This window comes from Electrophorus electricus, chromosome 24, assembly GCF_013358815.1.
Source record: "Electrophorus electricus isolate fEleEle1 chromosome 24, fEleEle1.pri, whole genome shotgun sequence".
In the NCBI taxonomy this organism is placed as follows: Eukaryota; Metazoa; Chordata; class Actinopteri; order Gymnotiformes; family Gymnotidae; genus Electrophorus; species Electrophorus electricus.
The window spans coordinates 5,483,458-5,506,656 of NC_049558.1; the positions used below are offsets into that span (position 1 = coordinate 5,483,458).

Here is a 23,199-nt window from a genome sequence, read left to right on the forward strand (position 1 = left end):
AAATAGGGCGTTACGGACAGCCATGGAGGGTCGCTGTACTTCGACTATGAATTGGAAGAACCATAGAACACCATTTTTAGGGTAAGAAAGGTTACATTGGCGATTTCTGACATTCTTTGTTTATGCGAACTCGAAGTCACCGGGGCTGAGTTTAAAACTAACCGTTAATAACTTGGTTTTCGAAGCAGAACTGAAGAAACACCTGGACACCATCACATCATTTATCCAAGTTGCGCACCGGTGAGAGTGCACTGACTAGACCAGTAAGATGAGACCTGCGCTAAAGCCTCTGAATCTAAATCAAGTCATTCCTAATACAACTGTATTTATTTGTATATATATATATTTGCAAATGCATATTTATATTTATATATATTTATATATATATATATATATATATATATATATATATATATATATATATATATATATATATATATGAATAAAAATGAGAGTATCCTACACTAAGAGTAGGGGCTGCTGAAGCCTCCAAATACAGGGGGCGGAACATCCGCGTGCGCCTAGCGAGCAAGCTAGGACGCTCAGTCCGTTAGCGTCGCGTGAACCAGGAATGTCGGACCCACGGTCGTTCTCTGACTGGAAACCTACTGGATCTTTCGGTCATGTAGGGGACTGGGACTTGACCCTCTTAGTTATCTGAGTAAGTATTGCGTGCTCTGGTGATGTAGATTACAATTATCTATTCTTTATTCAAGAAACTACCTCGCTCACTTTTAAGAAACCAAACCCATTTCCATGTCACCGATTTCTAGCTAGTTGTACTAGCACAGGATTGACGTAGTTAGCTAGCTAGCGTTAGCTAGAGTTGCTCAGAAGATTATCGGTGATGGTTCAAATTACAAGGGACTATTTATTTCGTCTCTATTTACTTGTTACATTTTTTATTTCATTATACATTACATTTAAGCAGTAGAGTGTAGTATTTGCTTAACTAGCTATCTAGATTTCGAACTCGGTTAAAAAATATTTAACACAAGTACCGCTTGCTGGCTAAGATGGGTTAAATCGCGTTAACCTAGTTGCAATAAAATATCTGACGCTAGTTCTCTGTCTGAATAGCCTAGATGTGTTCCTGAGATTATGACCAGGCACCCAGCATTAATTATGTGGCTGGCTAGCTAGGTGTCACTGTCAGCATTGCCCGATGCTAGTTTTCTAGCTAGCTAAGATATGCATTTTAAGACATCTACAAGACTGCCTCTCACTGTGTAAATCAAAGGAAAGATCCTTCCATCACTTGGGTCCGTTAGCTCGATAAATTACACTTTCATTCACTAACGTTAAATATCCCGTCTATGACTGTAATGCACATACAAATCCATCGAGATTAACGTCTGTTAGCTAGCAATTACTAACTAGTTAGCTAACTATTCCCATACATTTTTTTGTAGACTTGACGCTACGACAGAATGTACGTTCGTTACGTAATGGGTTGGTAGGCTGGGCACAAAACCAAACCGTTTAATATCCTATCGCTGGGGGGAGGCAGGGCTAAGAGAAATAACTCGACCTTTCTGGCAATTTTCTCACACATGCTGTATCAGTGGAGATTGCAACAGAGCTCTTTCTACAACAAATAATCCCAGGAGTATGTACAGAGTTTATCTAAAGACTCGGTGGGTTTCTCAGTGGTAAGCATGGTGTTTCTTTTTTTCTTTTTACATTTGTAGCTAGGTACATTGTTTCGGGTTGTCATGTTCGTTGTCGATCAAGTGAGCTAGTGTATGTCCAATATCCAAAGTAGAGAGATGTTGTTATTGATGCTGTTTCAGTTAATTTCTAACTAGACTAAGGCTAATTTTCAAATCGCATTATTGTGGCATACACTGGATAGGACAGATTTTTAAACGGCGTGTTAAGATGTTTGTTATTTTTCAGATTTTAGATATTGCAATTGAGTCACGAAACTGATCGTTAGTTGTTTTGGCACGCATTCTTACTGAGTTTCCAACTTTCGAGTATGTGCTTGTAAATAAATAATGAATACCAGATTTTAACACCAAAGTATTATCCCTGTTATACTGATCATGAAACTACCTGACAAATAATTATTTATTTACATAAAATGTGAAATGCCCCCAGACTTCATATCAGGTGGTTAATCAGTAATACGCTAATCAAATCTCCCTGGATAATAACTAGCTAGCTAACTGAACTATTCTTTTTCGTCCCTTAGAACGACTTTCCGATTTAACGCTCGAAAAGCCCATAGAACGTCCAGTAGCTTTTTGCGTGCTTTTTTTCTCTCCAAAAACCAAATCGATGAGACGGTAAAATAGAAGTGTGGTCAGCCTCCCACCATGCTGTGTGTGCTTGGTTGGTATTAGCTACCACGTGTTTGCTTCCCTGGATGCCCGCGAGTTAACGCAGGTTTTGTGCAGAACTCTGCAGTTTCTTTCAACTCCTTTGTCCAAACCATTGTTTTCCATAATTCTGCTTGTATCCGAATCGTGGATCACAAGATGGAATCAGCTCCTGCATCCTCCCCCCTTTCCTGAGAACATGATTTCCACGTGCTATTTGTCACTCTTTTTATTTACTAGTTTTGGGACAAAACAGAAAGACCTCACTTTTTTCTATTGAGCACTACATTGAAGTGGCAGCATTTTTTTTACTGAACATACTTATTGTTAATTATACTTTGCACATATAGTGTATTATTATTACCCAAATTTACATTTTAGCTATGAATCTGTGAAAACCTTAATTGTCCAAAAAATACTAATGGGGTAGAGCAAATTTTAGCACTTTTTTCTAATTTTCATTTTCTGCAGCTCCCTTTTTCACACATCCAGTTTGGATAACCTGAAAATAATAATTCTAGCCATGCTGCCTATTCAAACCCTATACTGCTAAAATTCCCCAGTGTTAAGGTCCGTGTTCTCTCTTCTAGATCTTACAGAAGGGGAAAAGAGATATTTTGCTTATTCTTTGTTGAAGGCAGGTGATAAGAGGCTACCATCTGCTGCTTTGAGCAAGCCACCCAGTTAAATAAGAGGGGTTTAGCAAAAAAAAGCTGTTTGTTTATAAGGGCCCTTAACCTCTATCTAAGTTTTATTTTAACCCACCCTCCTCTTTGTTTGTGGAAATTGTGTATGTGTGAGTGATCACTAATAATTTCTTTCTTTCGCTGTTCACAAACCGCAGTGTGTGAGCCGTTGCCCCATCCTTGATTGTGTTTGTTTGTGCTGGATGCCACGTAGAAGAAATCAATGAAGATCAGAGATCAGCCTGCTTTCCGATCCGTGATGAGAGAGTTAGCACGGAGCCGAGCCTGAGAAAGGGGACACGAGGGGGTGTGCACGAGCAAGCAGGAGCGGTAACCAGAGTGACAAACCACAGAGCAGGACTCAATTATGTCGTACTACAACAGAGAACTGGTCATGTACTATATCAGGTACAAACTCTCCCAGAGGAACTATCCCTGTAGCCACATCGGGCTCACAGAAGATATGGGCCAGACTGAGGGGGGTCCGGAGGGAGAGGATGGTGCGGAGGCCGCGGCAACGCCGACGGCAGTGGCCAATGGCTCTACGGCAAGCCCCACCCGGTTGCCGGCCTCGCCTGGGCCAAGGGCGGTGAACGGAGGCGGGGGACTGGAAGCTGTGAAGGAGGCCCTGCGGGACTCGGCCAACGAGTTTGAGCTGCGCTACTCGCGCGCATTCAGCGACCTGTCCTCACAGCTGCACATCACGCCAGCCACGGCGTACCAGAGTTTCGAGAGCGTCATGGACGAGGTGTTCCGCAGTGGCGTCAATTGGGGCCGAATCGTGGGCCTGTTTGCCTTCGGTGGGGCCCTTTGCGTGGAGTGTGTGGAGAAGGAGATGAGTCCACTGGTGGGGCGCATTGCCGAGTGGATGACCGTCTACTTAGACAACCACATCCAGCCGTGGATCCAGGAGCAAGGAGGATGGGTAGGTGAAGAACTGCTCAAATGTCTCCACTCAGCCACATCTGATGGAGCATCATGACAACTTAGATGCAATCCCCCCCACTAAAATCTTGTATATTTTAAGCATTGTTTACCTTTTTAAGCACGTTCATGTTAATTGCTATAGCAGCAGATTTGGGGGTGGGTGGTGGGTTGTGCTTAGCCTTGATTATTTCAAAGCTGTCTGGTGCCATTGTTTTCATGTATTTGACTTGGTTTCCCTGTGTGTTCAGCCTGATTAAGCATTCTGATTGCCTGTTTAAGACTTGGAAAGAAAGCGAAAGAGGACCAAGTCTGTGTTATTGATCACATACCCTGGTTATCTCTGGTGGCTGTGGGTACACGTGTTTTGCATTGCCTGATTCACTGGCTCCCCTGGGTCGAGACGAAAGCTGTTTTTAGTGCCTCTCTTCTCCTGGGTGTGGATCTTTTAAACCCTGCAGAGGGGAAAAGGACAGGCAGATAACGGCACAAGCCGTGGTCAGTTAAGCATTGATCATCTGCCTTCTCAGCTGAATCGAATACGAACTGAACAGAGCAAGCAGCGAGCGTCATGGGAGATAAGTACATATGGCGGGGGTGGGGGTGATGGGAGGAGGTTGGCAGCGTCGATGGTCCATTGTTTTCATTGTTGGTGTTCCATTGTTCTCACTTTTGCGTTCCATGTTGTTGTTGTTTTTTTGTTTTTTTTTCCCCTCTCTCTCTCTGGTCAGCTGGCCAGTAGATCAAAAGACATGCTGTCAGTAAGGTCATGCAGTGGGTCTTTGTGCCGTGCTCCACCGAGCCGGGGTCGGCGGGGAACGGAGGTGTGCTATGAAATGCGACTCTCTCTTTGTGGCAACGACCGCCATACGATTCGGGTGGTCTGTGGTGGGGGGGATATGATATGGAAGTCATTGTCTAATTTGAAAGGTCATTACGAGTCGGGCATTTGATTGGCTGCTGTCGCCTTTAGTCTCTTTCTAAATGGTTGGCTTGTTTTGCTGGTACTGATTGAACTGGAACTGAATTTATTTGCTTTTTTTTGGGCGGGGGGGGCTTCAAATGACCTGAAATACTTCAGAACAGACTTCTTGTTTTCCCCTGGTGTCCTCCACTATTCCAAAATGTCCTGACTCAATCACTCAAAGCACAGTGTCCAAAACATTCACAGAAACAAATGTCAACACTTATAATCTGAACCCGTATCTCTGCCTTTTAAATCTCTTGTGACGCATGGCATTGCAAAACATGGTCTCCAATCTTTTAAAAAAAACAAACAAACAAAAAACTCCAAAGCTAACCTTGTGATGCATTTATTGTGGTGGAAGTTACGGAATCCAGCTATAGCCAACCCAAAAAGGTTTGTCTAAATTCTTGGTCAAGTGGACACTGTAGTTCTAGGACTCAATGAGTCAATGGGTGAATTGAGCCAACAATGGCTGAATGAAATCATGTTGAAGGTTTTGGAATGAACGTTCTCCTTTTCGCTTCTGCAAATGTGAAAAGGAAGCAAGACTGTGGTTCTGACATCACTTCCTTGGTGGAAGATGAAAGTGGGGTTGTATGTGTAACTTGAGGGAGAAAAACTGCATATGTGTTGCACGAACACACTGAATGTAGGCCAGCTCTCCTCAGAGACTTTCTCAGCTACCTTCAGTATCACTCACACATTTGATAATGGCTCCTCAACACCAGCCCCCAGCTAATTGCTGGTTAAATTTGACTAATGGGTGGTATTGATCACCCACTCTAACACTGTCACAAACAGCAGATTTGATCATATAATGCAATCATCATCTAGCCAAGAAGAACAGTGGTAGATTTGTACTAACACTCAAAGTATGGGAAAATAAGGTAATAAAGATGATCTATGCTCAGTTACTTCATTGACCATTTTTCCATGTGCTAAAACACTTGACTAGTTTCACTTGGCGATTGGCTTTCAAGGTTGGACTATGTATCGTTCTGGTAAGCGCTGTCTGAAATGGAAAAGCTGCCACCACAGCAGCTCTCCACCAATTGAGAGGGGACGGCCCTGCTCCAGAGAAACACCTACACATACCATGCCTATTCTGTCTCTGACTCATATCACCCCCTAATTCTACATTTCTTTACTGTAAACCTTGCACTTCCCAGTGTTACAAGAATTTTTTTTAAGATCAGCCTCATTTTCTCTACATGCACCCACTTAGCCAAGGGAAAGCCGTTGACAGCTGTTGGGTGCAGGTGTGTCTCGCTACCTGAGTGGATCTGGGCATGTAGGTATTTCTCTGTTGCTCTCCTTCATCTGTTTCTCTATTTTCTCTCTCCCTGCACTGCTGTAGCAGTCATTGTGCTTGGTCGGTCTGTCTGTGTGTCTCTCTTTCTCTCCCCCCTGCTGCTGTGACTGGCTCCAATTTTTCCTATGAGTGCAGGCAGGTGAAAAGACTGAAGACAGTCCACTGAACTAGAGTGCCAGATGGAAAGTGAAAAGGCAGCAAAACAGAAGTGAAATGCCGACAGTGCTTTGCGTGTGTTTGTGGATAAAGGTCATATTTTCAGGACCTTTTTGGCCAAGACGTTACCTTTTTAAAGTGCTTTGGGGCGGAGAATATTGGATAAATAATAAGTGTAATTTTTGTGCTGTGGGTAAATGTCTTTGTTCAGATCACATAAATCGTGTTCAGCCTGTGCGTGAGTATTTTAGCATAGCAAATAGAGGAGGGGGAGGATGCAGGCATGGGGGGGGGGGGTGTAAGGAAAGACCCCACGTATCCCACACTAACTGCTGTAAGTCCTGCCTTGCGTCCTTTATTTCTCCTTTATTGCCTGTGTGTGTGCGCCAGGGATGTTCTCCCATGGCAGTGCTTCCAAAGCGCTCATTAGCACAGTGTCCAAAGAGGGATCTTCACCCCAGCATCCCCCTGCTTGCCCCTGCCTGAGTGCTGGCTTCCCAAACACACAGCCTGCATGATTAATTAAACTCAGACAGAGCGCCAGCACTCTGTAGCGGACTCATTCAACCATACGTTTAAACAAAGAGCTGGCTTTATAGCCTTTTAATTACTGCCATGCTGGAGATGTGTGTTGTTTTATTGTTCCTGGTTAAGCTATATGCTGCCTGCTTCTTACGAATCTCAGTGGTGTAATGTGTAGGTTAACACACATGAAGACACGCATGCATCACTTTGCACATCCGTTAACCTTTGCTCTTGTCTGTTACGTTTTGTGAATGGTGATCCATTGGCACTGTCAACACTCCCTGCCTCACCCAGTGTAATTCCCCATCCTCCATCACTTTCACTTTCTCCCTGTGTCTCCATTAGAGTGTCCTCTCTCTAGCTCCATCATGTGCCCTCTCGCTCTCTCTTCCTGTCTGTCTCCCCGTCCCACGTGGGTGGACATGTTGCAGATGAGACATGCAACAGCGTGTGCACGTCACCATGCTGGAGTCCCATTTCTCATGTGCCTCCACCACGCCATCTGATCTGTCGCTGCCATCAACCTGCTTGACGTGATTGCTGTGTGTGGTGAACAGTCCATGACGCACCTTCCGCTGACACTGTGGCTATTATTCAGTACATCAGCATGCCACGTGTGTTTGTGTGCATGTGCCTGTATGCCTTTGTACTTATGGTTCTGTCTGTGTGTGTGTGTGAGGGAGAGGGAGAGAGACAGACATGTGCAGACAGAGAAGGTGGTTAGAGGGTTACCTTTTGTTCCTGTCTATCCTCTCGTATTTGATTTATAGCCTAGGTGTGCATTATTGGAAACAACAGCTCTCACTATGCACGTGAGCACCTTAAACAAAGACACAAAGGACAAACGCACACATGTAAAGAGGATTTTTTTGTTGGATTTATCTACCTCTACACCTCTCACTTTTCACCTAGAACAGAAATAATTGCTTAAGGATAATTTATTTGACTGCAAATTATAATTGAGTCATTAGGAAGAGCACAATCTTCTACTCTGCTTTATCAAGGGTTTACTACTCAGCTATCCTAATTTAAGTGTTTAACCTAGTAAATGTACTCATCAGAGAATTGAGACTTTGCATAGAATTGACTATGTAGAAAACTAACTGGTTTCTTGAAATTGTTTCACTTTGGTAATTAAGTATATACTTTTATATAGTACTGTTTATAAAGCTGAGCTTCACTTTTCAGGCTGACAGTGTTTTAGTGGTATGCAAGCCAATTAATTATATGTTACAATCAGATGGATATTGTAATGAGGTTATACAAATACTATTGTAAATAGCACAAATGCAGCATGGAAATTACTGTGTAAATGTTACACATAAACAATGCAACATTTATGCATGTCAGTTCATGATGGATCAAATACACTCTATCCCAAGACCATATGTCTGTCTTTACTTTTGATGAGCCCCCTCTATGCAAATATGCTGTAAAATGAAGACCAAATATGTCCACATAAGTTGATACCAGTTTAATTCTGTGACTTGGGGACATGATCTTAGGAATGCTCTCCAACTGATTGTGACCAGAGATTCCCACTGTTCCCAGCATGACAAAAACAACTGTTTAACACTGTAAAGATCAAAAAGGAACTGGAGGGTGTTTCTCAAACCAAAGGGTTGTGACCAGTCTCAAACCAGTTGAGACCAGTCTTTGGACTTTCAACAAATCTGTCATATTCATTGTGCAAGTCCATCCCCCCCCCCCCCACTTCCACACTGACTGACTAGCACTATAGGTGTGCGCACACGCACACATACATACATGTATATATGGAATCTCTCACTGTGCCCTCAGTGGTGCTTTACTCTAAACATCCACCTAGTCCTTTTTATTTATCTGTCTGAGTTTTTTTGTTTTTTTCCCCCAGCAGGTGAGACGGGCAGCCACCTGCCCTGCTGCCACTTCCGTTCCCCCTTTCTCAAGGTCATGACGCTTCACCAGGGCGGCCAGGCAGCGCAGGGCTGAGGAGCGCAGTGCGTCTGTTTGCTGCTTTGTGAGATTTTGGTGTCTGTGTGTGTGCGTGCGTGCGTGCTCACACGTTTGTGTCTGTGTGTGAGTGTGTCATGGACAGACTGGCTGAGTGAAAGTGGCAGTAAACAGATGGTGTGATTCAGTCTTGTGCAGCCTTGTCGCCTGCGTGTGAGAGGGAAGGAGGGTGGGAGGCAACAAGGGAGAGGAAAAATAATGGCAAATGCCAGGGGGTGGGGCTTGGTTAGACCACTCTGAGATCGTGGGGGGTGGGGCTTGGGTAGGCTACTCTGAAGCAGTGGGGGTCACCTTCGAGGAAGGTTGGGCTGCTCTATTACAGTGGGTGGGGGGGTGGGAATTCAAACCTCCAGAGGTGTAAACAAGAGGAAGAGAAATGGATTTGTGGCTGATGGGGCTGATGAATGTTTTGCTCTGTATAACACAGAGTGAATGTGTGTGTCGGCAGCAACATGCAAAGCCAGAGCGAGCTGGTCTGTGCCTGCACAAGTGTACATGTGGACACACACACACCCACCCACCCCTCGCTCACACAGCGTAATGAGTCACAGGGTGGCTGTCCCATGGTGATCTGTGTGCTCAGTGCTCACCTCATACTGGGAGTGGCTGCTGTTGCTCCTCCATCCTCCTTGTGCTGCTAGGGTGCGTATGATGGGGCTGACCTGAGCTGGTCTATCCCCTTCACTCCACTGCTTCACTTTGCTATTAATAGTCTCACACACACACACACACACACACACAGTCCTCCTCCCCAAGTGCAACAGCTTTACATTTGTATGTGTAAGTAAGTCATGTGGCAGATTGAGCCTAGCTCCCCTAATGCACTTATGCTGAGATTAGGCAGCATATTTGAACCCCTCTTCAGTGAACCCTGGTAGAACAGTCCATTGCCCAACACTGCTGACCTCACACTGGTCCTGGGCACAGGCCAGATGCTTTACAGGCTCACTAAAGGCCTCCTAAGGCTTAGAGTCAAAAACCATTTAAAGGGTTGCTTGCTATTTAATGTAGCTGCTGTGTTTGGTATGTCGTGACTCCAGTCTGTCTCTGGTTGTGCAATATCGTGACTATCAAATTTGCTGTGTGTGTGTGTCTACATAAGCCTTGAAATGGTAAACCAAAGGTCTCTCAGCTGCAGTGAGGGGTGGGGCTGGGACAATGGCTGTGCAGTGTGGAAGTGAGGATTGCAGTCCTGCATGCCAGAGCCATGGCTAAGTCAGAGAAGGCCTGAGCCCAGTGGGTCTGTCTGCCTTCCTGGGTGCCGGGGGTGGGAATGCTTCTGGTATGAGCTGGAAACAGTTTCAGCCCCGCCTAAACCAGCTTGGGCTGGAAGTCTGCTCATGAGCACTTCTCTACTTGTTTCTGACATTTATTTATTTTTGTCCCCTCCCACTCTTCACTTTTCCCTCCCTACGTCTCTTTGAACCCCTCCCTGTCTTCAGGCAACCACCTCCCCCTGTGGCCTGCTGGGTGCTGTTCTGCTGTCCTGTCTATACTGCAGTGCTCCCTCTGCTCCTGCTGTCCTCGTCTGTTTCTGTTGCCCTCCATCTCTTCTGTATTGTGTCCCAATGATTCTTCCTTGTTCTTTATACCGTTCTCCTCGACCCACCCCACCCCCCAAGCAAAAAAATAAATAAATAAATAAATATTTCCTGCAACATTCATTCTCCTGCCTTATGGCTCATGGCTGATATCAGATTATGGGGAGACTCTAAGCCTACATCAATAGGATTAAAGAGAGGGAGATGTATGTATATAGCGTGTGTTGACCAGTAATTCTGTGACAAATTAATTACAGTAGCCATTACAGCATGACTGGTGGACTGGGTTGATAAGCAGAATTGTAATATGTTGTAATGTGTGTCTCTCTGCTTTCTCTAGTTTAGTTCTCTACTTTCTTCTTCATGCCAGCCCCATCCTATGAATTTCTCTTTCTATATTTTCGTCTCCCAGACGGATGGTTGGTCTCCTGTCGTTTGTGAGGGGCTGAGCAGACACAGGGGTCAGAGGGTGCTGGTGATGGAGAGAGGCGCTAACTGTACTGTGGCTGTGACCATGGAACATGTACACGTACACAAGCGCATGCATACTTGTAATGACTGACTTTGCACACCATTCGATATGCATAAGACTTTAAAGTATGCCTGTTTCCTGCTAGACCTCCCTGGAGGAGTGTGTGTGTGTATGCCTGGAAGTATATAATCATGCCTGGGTTATATTTGAGCTGTCTTTGTACCTGCTTGTGCTTATGTTTCAGTTTATGTTTCAGGTAAATGCACTGAAATGCATGCATATGATACTGTGTGTTTGTGTACCTAGCAAATGCCCTTCCTGGGATTTGCCTGATGGAGTGGGGAGCATGGTGACATGTCCCTGGTGAGACTGGAACAGATTGGAGTCTGAGACCCACTATCCTTCCTCATTAATCTCCTCCTTAATTTATTTACTGTACACACACACATGCGTGTATACGTCACCATAGTAACACGAAGGGACCCTCCTTTAGACAAACCTCAAGTGATATGACCTAAAATAGCAAAAGGGATGTGTTAGGTGGTTTCTGTGTAACATGGTGATCAGAGGTGAGCCTTCTGATAGCATCATTGTTTAAGAAATAAATGAGAGATGATGCATAACATTTGCCTTTGGTCACAGCAGCACAGTATTATTAGGAGGGCAGCCTTGATTCGTTGCACACGTTATTGAAGCTCAGTTTAGGAATTCCAGTTTTCTGTATTGCAGGCTAGTTTAGTAGCCAGTAATCGGCATCAGTGTAATATAATGCCCCTGGTCTGGCTTTTGTTCGACCCATCTCTGGTTTGGTTATTAATATTGTCCAAGTGCAGCAGTGCTATAATGCGCTCCAGCTAGTTGGGGAGATGCCTGAGGATGCGGCGCATCACGCTGAGGCACCCTCGTGCACACCCTTTGCTGTGGGAAGGAGAGGCACGCCCCTCTAATGTTGAACATGCCTGTGAGACAGGACACAGTGTCCCACGCTGCTGTATGCCTAGCACGTCAGCAGCTTCCGCTTCTGTAAGTTTTCTTGGAAGTGTGGGTATCAGTAATGGTCTGGGTCACTCTGATGTCATTGACCCATGGGGGCAAAGACGATGACCAGCACTACATAAGCTGAGGTAAATGTGCCAGACACTGTTGCTTGTGCCGTTTGATTGAAAACATGCACAGAACTCAAGCTCTCCTGAACTGCTGCACTTTTGCCCTCAAAAGAAGCAACTACAGCATGTCGTGTTTTATTCTGCAGTGGTTTTGTAACTCTTGAACACTCCTGTCTTGTCTCATATCCTGTCATGTAACAGTCCTGGCCCGATGGGCTTTTACTGATCATTCTCTTACACACACACACACACACACACACACACACACCCCATCATGGCTCCGTTTCTGGGTGCTCAACTGTGAGGTTGTTACAATGACTCAGCAGATGTTATGACACTGAGTAAGAAAAGCTGAACAAGTCCAGGAACGGATGTGCTGAACAGAGCCCTAGGTCATGTTTTCTTGTTACTGCAGCAGTAATTTTAGTTCATACCAGCTGATTTCCTCAGAAACATTGGGAAGCAGCATTCCAACGCGATTTTCAGGAAGTCCTTCCCTTCCTGCCAGCCCTGATTGTTCTGTTCTGGGGCCGGTTCAGGGGGCCGGGCCCCGAACAGAGCTGCACTTGTTCCTTATTGTTTATCCAGTGAAACATTCTGCGTCTAAATGCAGACAGACTGGCATTAGGAGGACATGAGACAACGCAGAGGATCCAAGACCTCGGTGGGCCTCCTCTGTGTTCCAGCCTGGGCTTCTCGTGAAGTAGGCACTCGACTGGCTTTGTTTTACTGCCAGATTCGTGCTGTTCGGGTATGTGATCACTACAGTGGAAGGCTTTCACAATTAGGCTAAATGCTAAAGGAAATTTCCAGAGGTGACAGACCGAAGACTGTCTGTCTGCGAAAATATATCCCCACCAGTGCCCTTTGTTTCAAGCTCACGTTGGCTTGTGATCCGGCTTACGCCAGACCAGCATACAGCAGACTCCATTCTGTCCAAATGTGTGTATGAAGTAGCTGTACTCGGACTAATCAGGGTTGGGTGTTTTGTGACCAAGAAGCTGTTGAAATAAGCTGTCCTGTAAGAGTTCAGGGGTCACTCTGGTGCAACACAGGAGCAAACCCAGACAGTCTGACTCACGCTGTGATCACACCGCTGGCGATTGTGATGAACACCAGTGTGCTGGAACCTTGTGTGCGGCACTTCTCTGTGGACCGTTGCGCCACTCAAGCTTCTCCCTACCACCTCATGCTTACAAGACTCTTTTTAAAACACACAGAACATAAGGGTGACTCATACACGCATGCTGTCGCAGAGTACACACACATCCCTCTGTAGCTCTACTGATGCAGTAGCAATGACTTCTCATTTAACATGCCTTTTCATCTCTCTATACAACACACTATATAATCTCTCCTTCACTTATCTTTGCTCTTCTATTATCCATATCAATCCACCCACTTCCTCAGGTCTATCCTATGCTTTTCTCCAGTACTTGTTTGGGATCTGTTTTTCCAAGTTGTGTTACACACCATCACCTATGTGGTTAAAAAAAAAAACCCCAATGATCTCAGCTGATCCAGGAACAGCCCCAGTCCTGGACTGTGGAAAGTGGCCTGTGGAACAGGCTGCCTAGTAACCAATGTCTCAGGTGAACACACATTTCCCCCACCCCCAACCCCCTATGGGCCATGTGGAAATGTTGGAAAGTGAGGACTGCGGAGTGGGACATGCCTTCTCACCTACTGGTGTGGCTCACATATAACATATCTCTATGCAGTAGGTGTTCAGGGCTAGGCTTGTTGTAATAAGCAGAGCATAGGTGTGACAGAGTCTGGAGTGTGTCAGTCATCCTTCAAGGACAAGCTTGTAAAGAGTGTGTGTGTGTTTAAAAGAAAGACAGATTGATGATGTTGGGCAGGATTGATGGGGACATGTTGAGGCATGAACAGTACCTGGCTGTGGGGAGGGGGTGTAGGGGTTTCAGGGGGGGAGGGCGTAAATAGCTTGAACAGTTCTAAAAGGATTAGTGAGCAGACAGACCTGAGTCGCCCACAGACCAAGTGCAAAACCAGAGACTTGGGGTGCAGTTCCTGGCCACAGCCTGCCACGCAGTGGGAATTTCTGAGAGTGCTTTGTGACGTTTCCCTGAATTGTTGGTACAGTTTGAAGTACACCAGAGAGCGCTCTTTTGATTCCCCCCCCCCCACAATCAAAGGCTGAGCTCTGCTAATCCTCTCCTTTCACTGGACTCTTCACTGTTCCCATGCCTGTCACACACTGAGTGTTTTGTCTTATGTAATATGAAACGTACTGCAACATTTGAATAATAATTATACATTTTATGTACAATAAAGCCACATTTTGTTAATAGAAGAGAATCGTATCATTCTGTCTGTTGCATAGAGACAAGCCTCAGCATGCCTTGGTTGTGTCATTGGCTTGACTTCCTCGTAACACCCACATTCTTTTCATACCACTTCACCTTAGTTTCTGACATATCATGTAGACTTAGTTTCGGAGGAATGCGTACAAGTAATGTGCACTGGTGGGGGGAGTGCACTGAAGTTCATTGAATAGTTTTGTCAATATTTGTGTTCTTTCTGAAGCTGTTGATCCAGCAGATAGGACATCCTCATGGCTATGGTAGGATTGCCTGTCACGGAGCTCACAGGTGGCATTGGCTAAAGGAGGAGTGGCAGAGGAGTTCCCACAGTGTGCAGAGCAGCGCATTGTCTCAGTGCAGCTTGGCATACAGGAATGCAGAGGCTAGCCCTAGAACAATTGCTATTGTGAGCCCTGTGATGTGCCTTATGCAGGTGTGTGTGTATGTGTGTGTGAGAGCGAGTGAGCGAGGCAGACAGACTGGGAACATTTGGTTTGGTGATTGTGGAGGGGCAGCTGTGACATTAGGCGGCTTGCAACACCACCCTGGCTCTGTCATTATATCTGCAAGTGTGTGCATGTACATGTGTGTAAGTGTTTATTTTTTTTTATATATATATATATATATACACACACTTCTTGCATATTTCTAACCCTAGCTGGTTTTGAATAGCACATGAACAAGCATCAGCTGTTATCCTATGTGTGCAGCCCAGAGCCATGTGTCTCATGGCTGTTGCCAAAACGGGTAAGGTCACTATGGTTATAACTAATTGTGTGTGTGTGAGTTTATAGAGTAGGCCTGAAACTGAGGTCACGCTTCTGCTCTGATAAAGTGACGTACCCGTATAACTCGCCGTCACTCCGTTATCAGCCCACGCCACCCCTGTCTCCTCAGATACCACTCCCTCTCACGGTCATTTCCCATGAAATTCTCTCTCTCTCGCGCTCTCTCCTTACCTAGCAGCTATATTCACACCACTTCACCTTTCCCTCCTCCATCATTATCTCGCTGCCTAATGGCGTCTCTCCGTTACCTCACTCCCTTCCTCCGCTTCTTGCCCTCCGCACTTTGTCTGCAGACATTTTCACCTGTGACATGCTTAACAAAATGTTTTTTCACTCAGTCGCAGTGCTGCTGCGTGTAGGCCAGTGTTGCCAGCGTTCACAGGGCACCAGGGAGCTGTGCAGAATGCTCTCTCTGCCTCTCTACTCATGGCTAGGGCTGAGTCCAGGCAACTCTCCAGGCCTCTTCCACATGTCCACATCACACCCTGTACCACCGTAAAAACCCAGCTGCATGGTTTTATGGGGTTCCCTGCACATTATTTCCCTCTCTTGTCCCTTAAAAACTTTTCTTTTTTTCTTTTTTTTTGCTCTTTGGTGGTCTGATTATTTTGGCTTTGACGCTATATCTTTTGGTGAAAGACAAACACTCTCGAGATGCGAGCTGCTTTTGAGATACTGATGTGCGCCGTGTGGCATGGTCAAGGAAGGGCTCTTGTCTGGCGTCGAATATTTAAGTCTTCATATATCGTCGTGGTTTTGTCCGGCAGCATGACCAAGTCCTCAGAGGTTTTCTCACTGACACTTGTAGATCCAGGGGAGAGGGAGCTGAAGCGCATTCCTGCATCATCATCTAAGCTACCAGAAGCTTCTGCTTTGTTTTCTGCCTGGGACAAAGGGCATGGCTAGGGGATGACTTCAGTCAGCAGGAGCAAAGTGTGGGTGTATATGTCTGTCGTAATCAGGATTTCATGTTCTGAATATTTTTCCTGGGATTGCTATATGCTTCTGATCTCATTGTAAAACACAAAGCCTTTAAAATGTGAGAATCATGTAGCTGTGATGGAATCAGTGAGACTGCAAAGGCCTGAAACAGAAAGTCACTGTCATTACAGAGGGTTGAATCACATATGCACTTATGTGCTGTTTACGGCCACGCTCTGCTGAGGTACTCCAGGCCGAATTATCAGCAAACATGCTCCACTTTGTTTGCTGTTCCCTTAGGAAACAGGTTACTGGATTAAGCCTGAAATCCCCTTTCAGTTCTCCAGATAGAATCAGGGTTGCTTTTGAATCCTGCTGTGAAATGAGGTTAGTTAGGCCTAGGGCCCACTGTGAGGGAATGCGCGCCCCCTGGTGGTTATTCGGGTCGGGCTTCATAGCGCACACAAGCTTTGTTGTTAGAGGAAGGGGTGGGCTATGAGGCCTTCACTGGGCAGGACTATGATGGAGCTCTGTGATTGGCTCTCATGGTCTGAAGGCAAACTGTGTCCACGAATGTGATTGGGAGGTGTGTGCTTATGTGTCTGCTTGTGGGTTTGTGCTTTACCACAGTAGGAATTTTCCTCTCCTGTATGAGACGAACAAGCTATTTATTTGTGACTGTTGCTGGAATTTTCCATCCATTCCAGTATGGTTTAGGCTGTGGTCATCAGTTACCGGTCTGTTTTGAAATAAATAGACTTTTCTTAAGCTTAAGTAGTTGTGAATCAGCTCATCACTTCTTTCTCCAGAGCATGTTAGTGCACCATTGCCCATCCTGCTTAAACTGTTCTTCTTTTGCAGGAGCACTTTGCGGAGATCTTCGGGAAGGACGCAGCAGCAGAGAACAGAAGGTCGCAGGAAAGCTTCAAGAAATGGCTGTTGGCTGGAATGACCCTGTTCACAGGGGTCGTGGTAGGCTCCCTCTTTGCTCAGAAGCGCCTGTAAGGAAAGAGGTCAACTGAAGACACAGCCTCCCCCTTCTGACAGCGTCCACCTCACAAACAGAAAAATGAAGGAACTTAAACCCCCTTAAACTCTTGATTTTGTTTGTTTTTGGTTTGTTTTTTTGTCTTCTTTGCCAAGAATTGTCATGTTTACACCCCTTCCTACACTGCACTGTGGACAGTGCAAGTGGCTGAGGCACAAGTGTAACATTTTTTTTGCCTTCTGTCACAGACTGGTGTGAAGGGATTCTGTCACTATTCGACCATTAAGGGAGGTCAGTATTACTACATATCTGATCCTCAACTCTTTTCAGTCTGCAGCAAAAAAATAGATTTGTTGAAGATAAAGGTTGACCAGTCACTCTTTTTGGTTCACTCTGTTTCCACAACACCCCCATCCCACTCCCAGTGAAATAATTTACTTTTGCTTTTCTTTGTGTTCAGTTTTTTTAAGTATTCAAATTAAGCTCTAATTTTTAATGAGGATAGAAAGTAGCATTGATACTGATTTATTTTAAAAACTAGTCTAAATGAAACTTAACTCATGAGTAAAGCGCCTGCTCACAAGGTTTTAGAAATGGGTTAGAGGGACAGTTTTCATTTAAATGTTACATTATTTGAATGTTGCTTTATTAAAACTAATTTCTTTGGAAGGGTAACATCACTTACCTTTATAACTTTCTCCGCACCATTGGGAGTATTGGACAGAGTTAGTGCATATACGTTTCACTGTTTGTTGCCACCTTACACCGCATCATGCACACAACATGTAATAACTCATTTAAGACAGAAATTAGATTAAACCACATTGCCACAAGAGTCCCTGGTGTCTTGTGTGGTCTTAGAGATGACTTATGTAGTATTTGTCTTCAAAAGCTCAGAATGCTATCAGAGCAGGATCTAGATGTTAAATATAACGTAGGTAGTAAAACTATACTTGCTTTAGTCGTAATTAACTTACATGCCATTAAATATGGTTAATGTCAAAATTCAACGTGGGTGGGACGGTGGATGGGTGTGGTATTTTAAACCTGCATCCTCATCAGAGGTGTAATACTACAGCACCAAGTCGGATCCAGCGAGTCGCCTAGCTAAACCGCTTCAATTTTGTCCTGTTTCTGATCATCTAAAAACATTCGATCGATCTGGGTCTTGTTTAAAACTTGTCTGGTCTACCCCGTACTGTGTGCAGCTTGCTATAAACGTCGGTTACGAGTCAATGTTGAGGCTACGAATGTCCCGAGTTCTTGAGATTTGTATTCTTAGGATGCATGTTTTATTCCTTTATACATTTTATAATTTAATCAATTATAGGCCATACAGAAGGAAACATTTTTGGGCCTACTGTGTAACCTCATACCTATCGTTCAGCGGTGTGCAACCCAACAAGATGTGTGTCCGTGTCACTTTGCCGTCTCGCCTTCCGGGGTGCGTTCAATTGTATTCGCTTTCTGCGCGTCACTCAGCGGGCCCGCACGCTGTTCAGCACGGTAACACGTGTCAAAGCGCGAAAGCCCAGAGACGAGGCAGGTTTCAAAACACGTCTAATTAAAAAAAGACACGGTCACACACGCCTTTTCTCCTGCTATGGCTGATGATTGGCGAATGGTTTGATTTCACTGCAAGAAAGAGGTCGATAATAGTACAGGTAACGACAGTACCGGCGTCCCTTTCCTTACTCCATGTGCTGGGAGAATTCGAGAATCCCATGTTCCATAATAATTTAATAGCTATAACTAAACGGGAGCAGGATGTATTCCGTTGAGTCATTAACTGAATTATCTTTTCATGGTAAAGTGTTTTGTCAATCGTCACTGATGAGGCTTATTTTTCTTCAAATTCTATGTCGCAATTTACATTTTCAGAGGACGTGTAAGGAAATTGCAATCTTAAACTGCCCCTAATTGTATATTCTCGCTGCTCTGTAGACACTGATTTTAGAGAATACATTCCATGTCAAACTGCTGCTTGCATGCCGTGTTTACCGTGCGAGAGGTGCTGCGTGAGTGTGAGAATAGCTTTGACTGTAAGCTTCAGAGTGAGATGTCCAGCCTTGGCACGACACTATGTAAACTAGTTAACTTAATGACATTTAGGGTAGCATAATAGCATAGTGAAAAATATTTAAAGCCTTCTGATTTGAAAATATTATTTATGATATTTGGTGTAAACGCATAGTGTTCTTTCCTATGGCCTTAAAACTCCATTATTCCTGAGGTGTTTTGTTACTCATTGTGTTTGTATTTAGTCAGGTTCACCGAAAACTAGGGAGACAAAAGCAGAAACTATTTTTTTAAGGCTTTTTGGTTTATTTAACAAACACCATATCTAAATGGATTGTTTTATGTCTTAGGACTTTTTTTAATGTCTGATCATTAAAGTGAATAAAAATCGATTTCAACCCACTGGATTCATCTGGACTTGTGTTCATTAAATTTATGGGTATGCATGAGTTCAACTGAAATACCAACAAAGTCATTTTTTAGGATTTAACCACTGGGGGTTTTGTTTGTCTTGCAGTTGGTGATGGGCAGTTTGGAAAAATTCCCCTTGATGTGTTAAAGCTAATTTAGTGTCTTCGATTGAACCTGGGGAAAAAAAACCCTTTTGGTGATGGTTTAAAATTAACATCAGTACTATAGCAGAATATAAGTGAGGCTTTACCATAGTGTTAAATCGCAGCAAATGATTCATATTGTACATGACTCTCAGCAGGTACTTTAGGTAGTCATGAATGCACTTGCTTGTGATCTTTAACATTAAGAACTTTGGATGCATTTTGCCTCTTATCAAAAAGCAACAGAAATACATTTTATGGCAGAGGTTTAATAGTTTCTCACTGGACGGAATATTCGCATGGTTACAGAGCACAGACACCATGGCAACAGAAGTGCAGGTTAGGCTGTTGGCGGCACACCCTGCCTCTATTTCCACTGGCCCTTCTCGTAGTCCCATTTAGCAGAAAAGCCCTCCACTGGGTTCACCTGCATGTCCAACATCCTCTTCACCTGTTTAGCTTGCCACTCTTCTTCAAAGGTACGAGGACTAGGAGGGTACACTGAGAAAGAAGGGGGGTAGGGTATTCATTAACACAAGGCTTGAATGTGCCTCAGATGGTCCAAACTTAGTATTACGTGCTACTTACTGAGGTAAGTATTTGAATAACAGAAGTCAAAACTTAATTCTGAGGATGAATCTAAAAAAGCTGACTGAAATGATAACGCCTCCACAAACAGCTACATAAGTGTGACCATATAATAGTTTCCTCTTTAGTTAAAAATGCTTGAACATAGAGCAGAATTGCTAACATTGACTTTAAACCATTTCAAAGGCAATGGAAGGCAATGAACATACTGTCAGTTCTCAAGAGTGAGCTAGTAAACCACAGATCCTCAAGTAATGTGTATACTTCTAACACCATCATAAGCCTCCTGCACACTGTTATGCACGTGTGCATGCACATGCACATGCACACAGCAGGCTTTCCTCACCATATATGCGTTGCCAGAATACCACCAGGCCAGTCAGACCGACAAAGAAGAAGATTCCACCGAATACTGTCTTCCACTCGCTTGATGGCCTCTTCATCTCTGCATATGTCTCTTTAAACATAATCCTGTACACTAAAGACGTGGAGCCCAGAAAGAAGCAGTTGTCAATCAAATGCTGGAATAAAGACAGCACAGAAACCACCCTTCTGTCCCACACTTTAAGGCAGCTAGTGTCTTATGTATACTTTGGGCTGCTGTCATAACTGCAAGTAAGAGAGACAGTCTGGAAGATATGAATAAATTACAAACGGGCAATTTTCTCCTCCTTTGAAAGGTTGTTCCAGGGTCCTTTCTCCTTCTGTTTCAAACTCTTGTCGGCAGCGCTGAGGACATCCTGGTACGGTTTGTCAGGCAGAGGGATATCCAGACGGTCACAGTACATGGGCAGAGACATCATGTTCTGCTCAGACACTGCTGTGATGGAAAAAGTATGGAGCGATGACACACCTAGAAGAAAGCTGCACAAGTTTAATTTTCATTGTGTCTCATAGCAGAGAGCACCCCCTAGTGGTACAGGCAAGGAGCTACATTTTGATGGGAATTACTTTGCAAGAGGCAGCTATTGCTGCCGCTTGACTACAGAGCCTAGGACAGACGTACTCATCTCCTGTTCTGGAGACGCACCAGTCTGCAGAGTTTGGTTCGAACCCTTATGCAACACACCTGATCGAGGTATCGAAGACCCTCGGTAGCACAACATTAAAACCGAGTGTGTTGGAACTAAACTGTGCAGGATGGTAAATCTCCATGAGCAGAGTAAGGCAACCTCAATCTAGGAAAAAGCAAGCTGCATAACATCTTCAGCCAGCATCTTTAGCATTACCATCCCCATGGCTGGCCATCCTGGCACTGTTGGCACTGAGAGCAGCTACTGTCCGTCCAGACAGCAGCAATCGTCCCGCAGTCAGTCGCAGCATCTGAGCCAGACAATGAACGTACACACGTGGACATGTTTTATAGATTATATACAGTTAAACCCAAAATTATTCATACCCATGCCAAATTTTATTCATGTTGAATTTTTATTTGACCAGTAGGTTTAGACTAGCTGAAAATGACAAACTAGTGACACGAGAGTAAGACCATGTGCTAGAGATGCGAATATTTTTCAAATGCCATTCAAAGTTTAAACTCAAAGTTCATACCCCTCGAAACTCGCAAATGTTTGAGGAAATGCAAGCTTCCACATCGTTCCAAATGGTTCTTGTCACTTCTACCACGTTCTGGGGCACTCTTATCGACTATAGACTGGAGACAGCTGATGCTGTACATCTCTAACCAGTTACTAGCCAACTGCAGATCATGGTTAAAACCAAAGAGCTTGGTGAGGATCTCCGGTTGCGAGGAACGTCTATGTCTTGCTCGTCTGTGGCTTCAGACTGCATGTCATTAGACGTTACTTGTTTTGAGATAGATGGGCGTTTTACCTGACATGGCTGTCGGTGGCCGATGTTGTATATATTTATGTTTATAAGCCTTTGTCCGAGGACAAATCCAAATATTTTTGCTCAATCTGGCCACCTAATCATGTTTCGCTAAAGGTTATAGTAACATCCGTCCCATTTCAGTTATACACAGACAGTGGGAACAAGGCATAGACTAATCTCACCTATTACTTTACTGCAGTCGCAGTAGACAACAGTTGCTAGCCATCTGCTTCTTTGATCGCAACATTAAATATTCTCTCAAGTATATTTTTGGTAGAAATGAATCGCTTCTATTCTATTGCACAGAGAGGAAAGAAGCGCAACGGCGAGGCTTTCATAGAGAGAACCAGAGAGGCCTCGCGTCCAGTCGGCACCTAAAATGGGGGGATTTGGCAGTAGCTCGAGACTAGAGGTCGCGGGGACCGAGCTACGCGCGAGGATTCGCATGCAAACATTCTCGCGCTGCATGAACCGTTGTCCAAATATAGTCTTTGCCCTTTGCCATTTCTTTGGTGGTTTCACAAAAACTGCAGAATGTGATGCTAAAATGCCACCATGCACTTCTTTGTTATTATAACGGACTTTGCGTTTATCTGAAGTTGTAATGCCAACTTTTTTCCGTTACACCATGAATACTGGAATTCGTTACTGACACCCATTCTCGACCGTACGCAATTCTTGTTTTAACTACGCTATTTCCATGCACATATAAACTAGAAAAATGAAAGCCTTTCTCATAACTAGAACTTTCCATTACGGGAACACCGTCTACCGAACCTTCATCCATCTTTGAGCGAAATCTGAACGTAGCTACTCACGGTTTGGCTGAAAGACTGTAAAACCACAAGTAGGCCTACGTGGACGAAATGCACCCCCCAAAATGCACTTTCTTTTCCTTTTGCGTGCGCGTCCCAGTATTGCCTTTATCGTAAACAGAACTGGCGCGGGACAAACACGGCAGTGGGCGGGCGTCTTGGATTTCATTCGGGCTGTGTGACACTTGGCAAATGTATAATCTGAGAAATTATATAACTGGAGAACTGCGGACCGAGACTGGGATTGTGGACAAAATTTAAAGGTACTAATCGAAGAGATTGAATCCACTTGTACCGTCGTCCTATTGCTTCTTAGTCCAATTGCATGCCCTTTGAATATTACACGGGGTCATTTTGGCAC

The 23,199-nt window shown here is 44.5% G+C and overlaps 2 protein-coding genes across 5 annotated transcripts; one reads left to right on the forward strand and one right to left on the reverse strand.

The window, feature by feature from the left end:
* Nucleotides 1–530: 530 nt before the first annotated feature.
* On the forward strand, nucleotides 531–19,639 carry bcl2l1 (BCL2 like 1). 2 transcript variants are annotated; one of them, XM_027026966.2, is made up of 3 exons: nucleotides 531–661; nucleotides 3,169–3,935; nucleotides 16,903–19,639. In XM_027026966.2, the coding sequence occupies exons 2-3, from the start codon at nucleotides 3,378–3,380 to the stop codon at nucleotides 17,044–17,046; spliced, it is 702 nt and encodes a 233-aa protein (XP_026882767.2). In that variant the 5' UTR covers nucleotides 531–661; nucleotides 3,169–3,377; the 3' UTR covers nucleotides 17,047–19,639. The 2 variants fall into 2 exon arrangements, with proteins under 2 accessions (XP_026882767.2, XP_026882768.2); XM_027026967.2 differs by lacking the exon at nucleotides 531–661 and adding an exon at nucleotides 1,229–1,652.
* A 212-nt stretch (nucleotides 19,640–19,851) lies between these two features.
* LOC113587985 lies at nucleotides 19,852–22,949 on the reverse strand. 3 transcript variants are annotated; one of them, XM_027026968.2, is made up of 5 exons: nucleotides 22,842–22,949; nucleotides 21,420–21,513; nucleotides 20,846–21,043; nucleotides 20,537–20,668; nucleotides 19,852–20,103 (listed from the first exon to the last, which is right to left on the reverse strand). In XM_027026968.2, exons 2-5 carry the CDS (start codon nucleotides 21,511–21,513, stop codon nucleotides 19,970–19,972), a joined length of 558 nt encoding a protein of 185 aa, XP_026882769.1. In that variant the 5' UTR covers nucleotides 22,842–22,949; the 3' UTR covers nucleotides 19,852–19,969. The 3 variants fall into 3 exon arrangements, with proteins under 3 accessions (XP_026882769.1, XP_026882771.1, XP_026882770.1); XM_027026970.2 differs by having other exon boundaries at nucleotides 20,846–21,007; nucleotides 22,842–22,948; XM_027026969.2 differs by having other exon boundaries at nucleotides 20,846–21,010; nucleotides 22,842–22,947.
* Nucleotides 22,950–23,199: the final 250 nt, after the last annotated feature.

Excerpts from the sequence above, each read along its gene's own strand:
- bcl2l1 (XM_027026966.2), top strand. The coding sequence starts at position 3,378 with ATGTCGTACTACAACAGAGAACTGGTCATGTACTATATCAGGTACAAA. Across the intron at positions 3,936-16,902 it reads TCCAGGAGCAAGGAGGATGG|GAGCACTTTGCGGAGATCTT; the intron begins GTAGGTGAAGAA and ends CTTCTTTTGCAG.
- LOC113587985 (XM_027026968.2), bottom strand. The coding sequence starts at position 21,513 with ATGCTGCGACTGACTGCGGGACGATTGCTGCTGTCTGGACGGACAGTA. Across the intron at positions 20,669-20,845 it reads AAAGGAGGAGAAAATTGCCC|TGTACAGGATTATGTTTAAA; the intron begins GTTTGTAATTTA and ends CCACGTCTTTAG. Across the intron at positions 20,104-20,536 it reads ATTCTGGCAACGCATATATG|TGTACCCTCCTAGTCCTCGT; the intron begins GTGAGGAAAGCC and ends CTTCTTTCTCAG.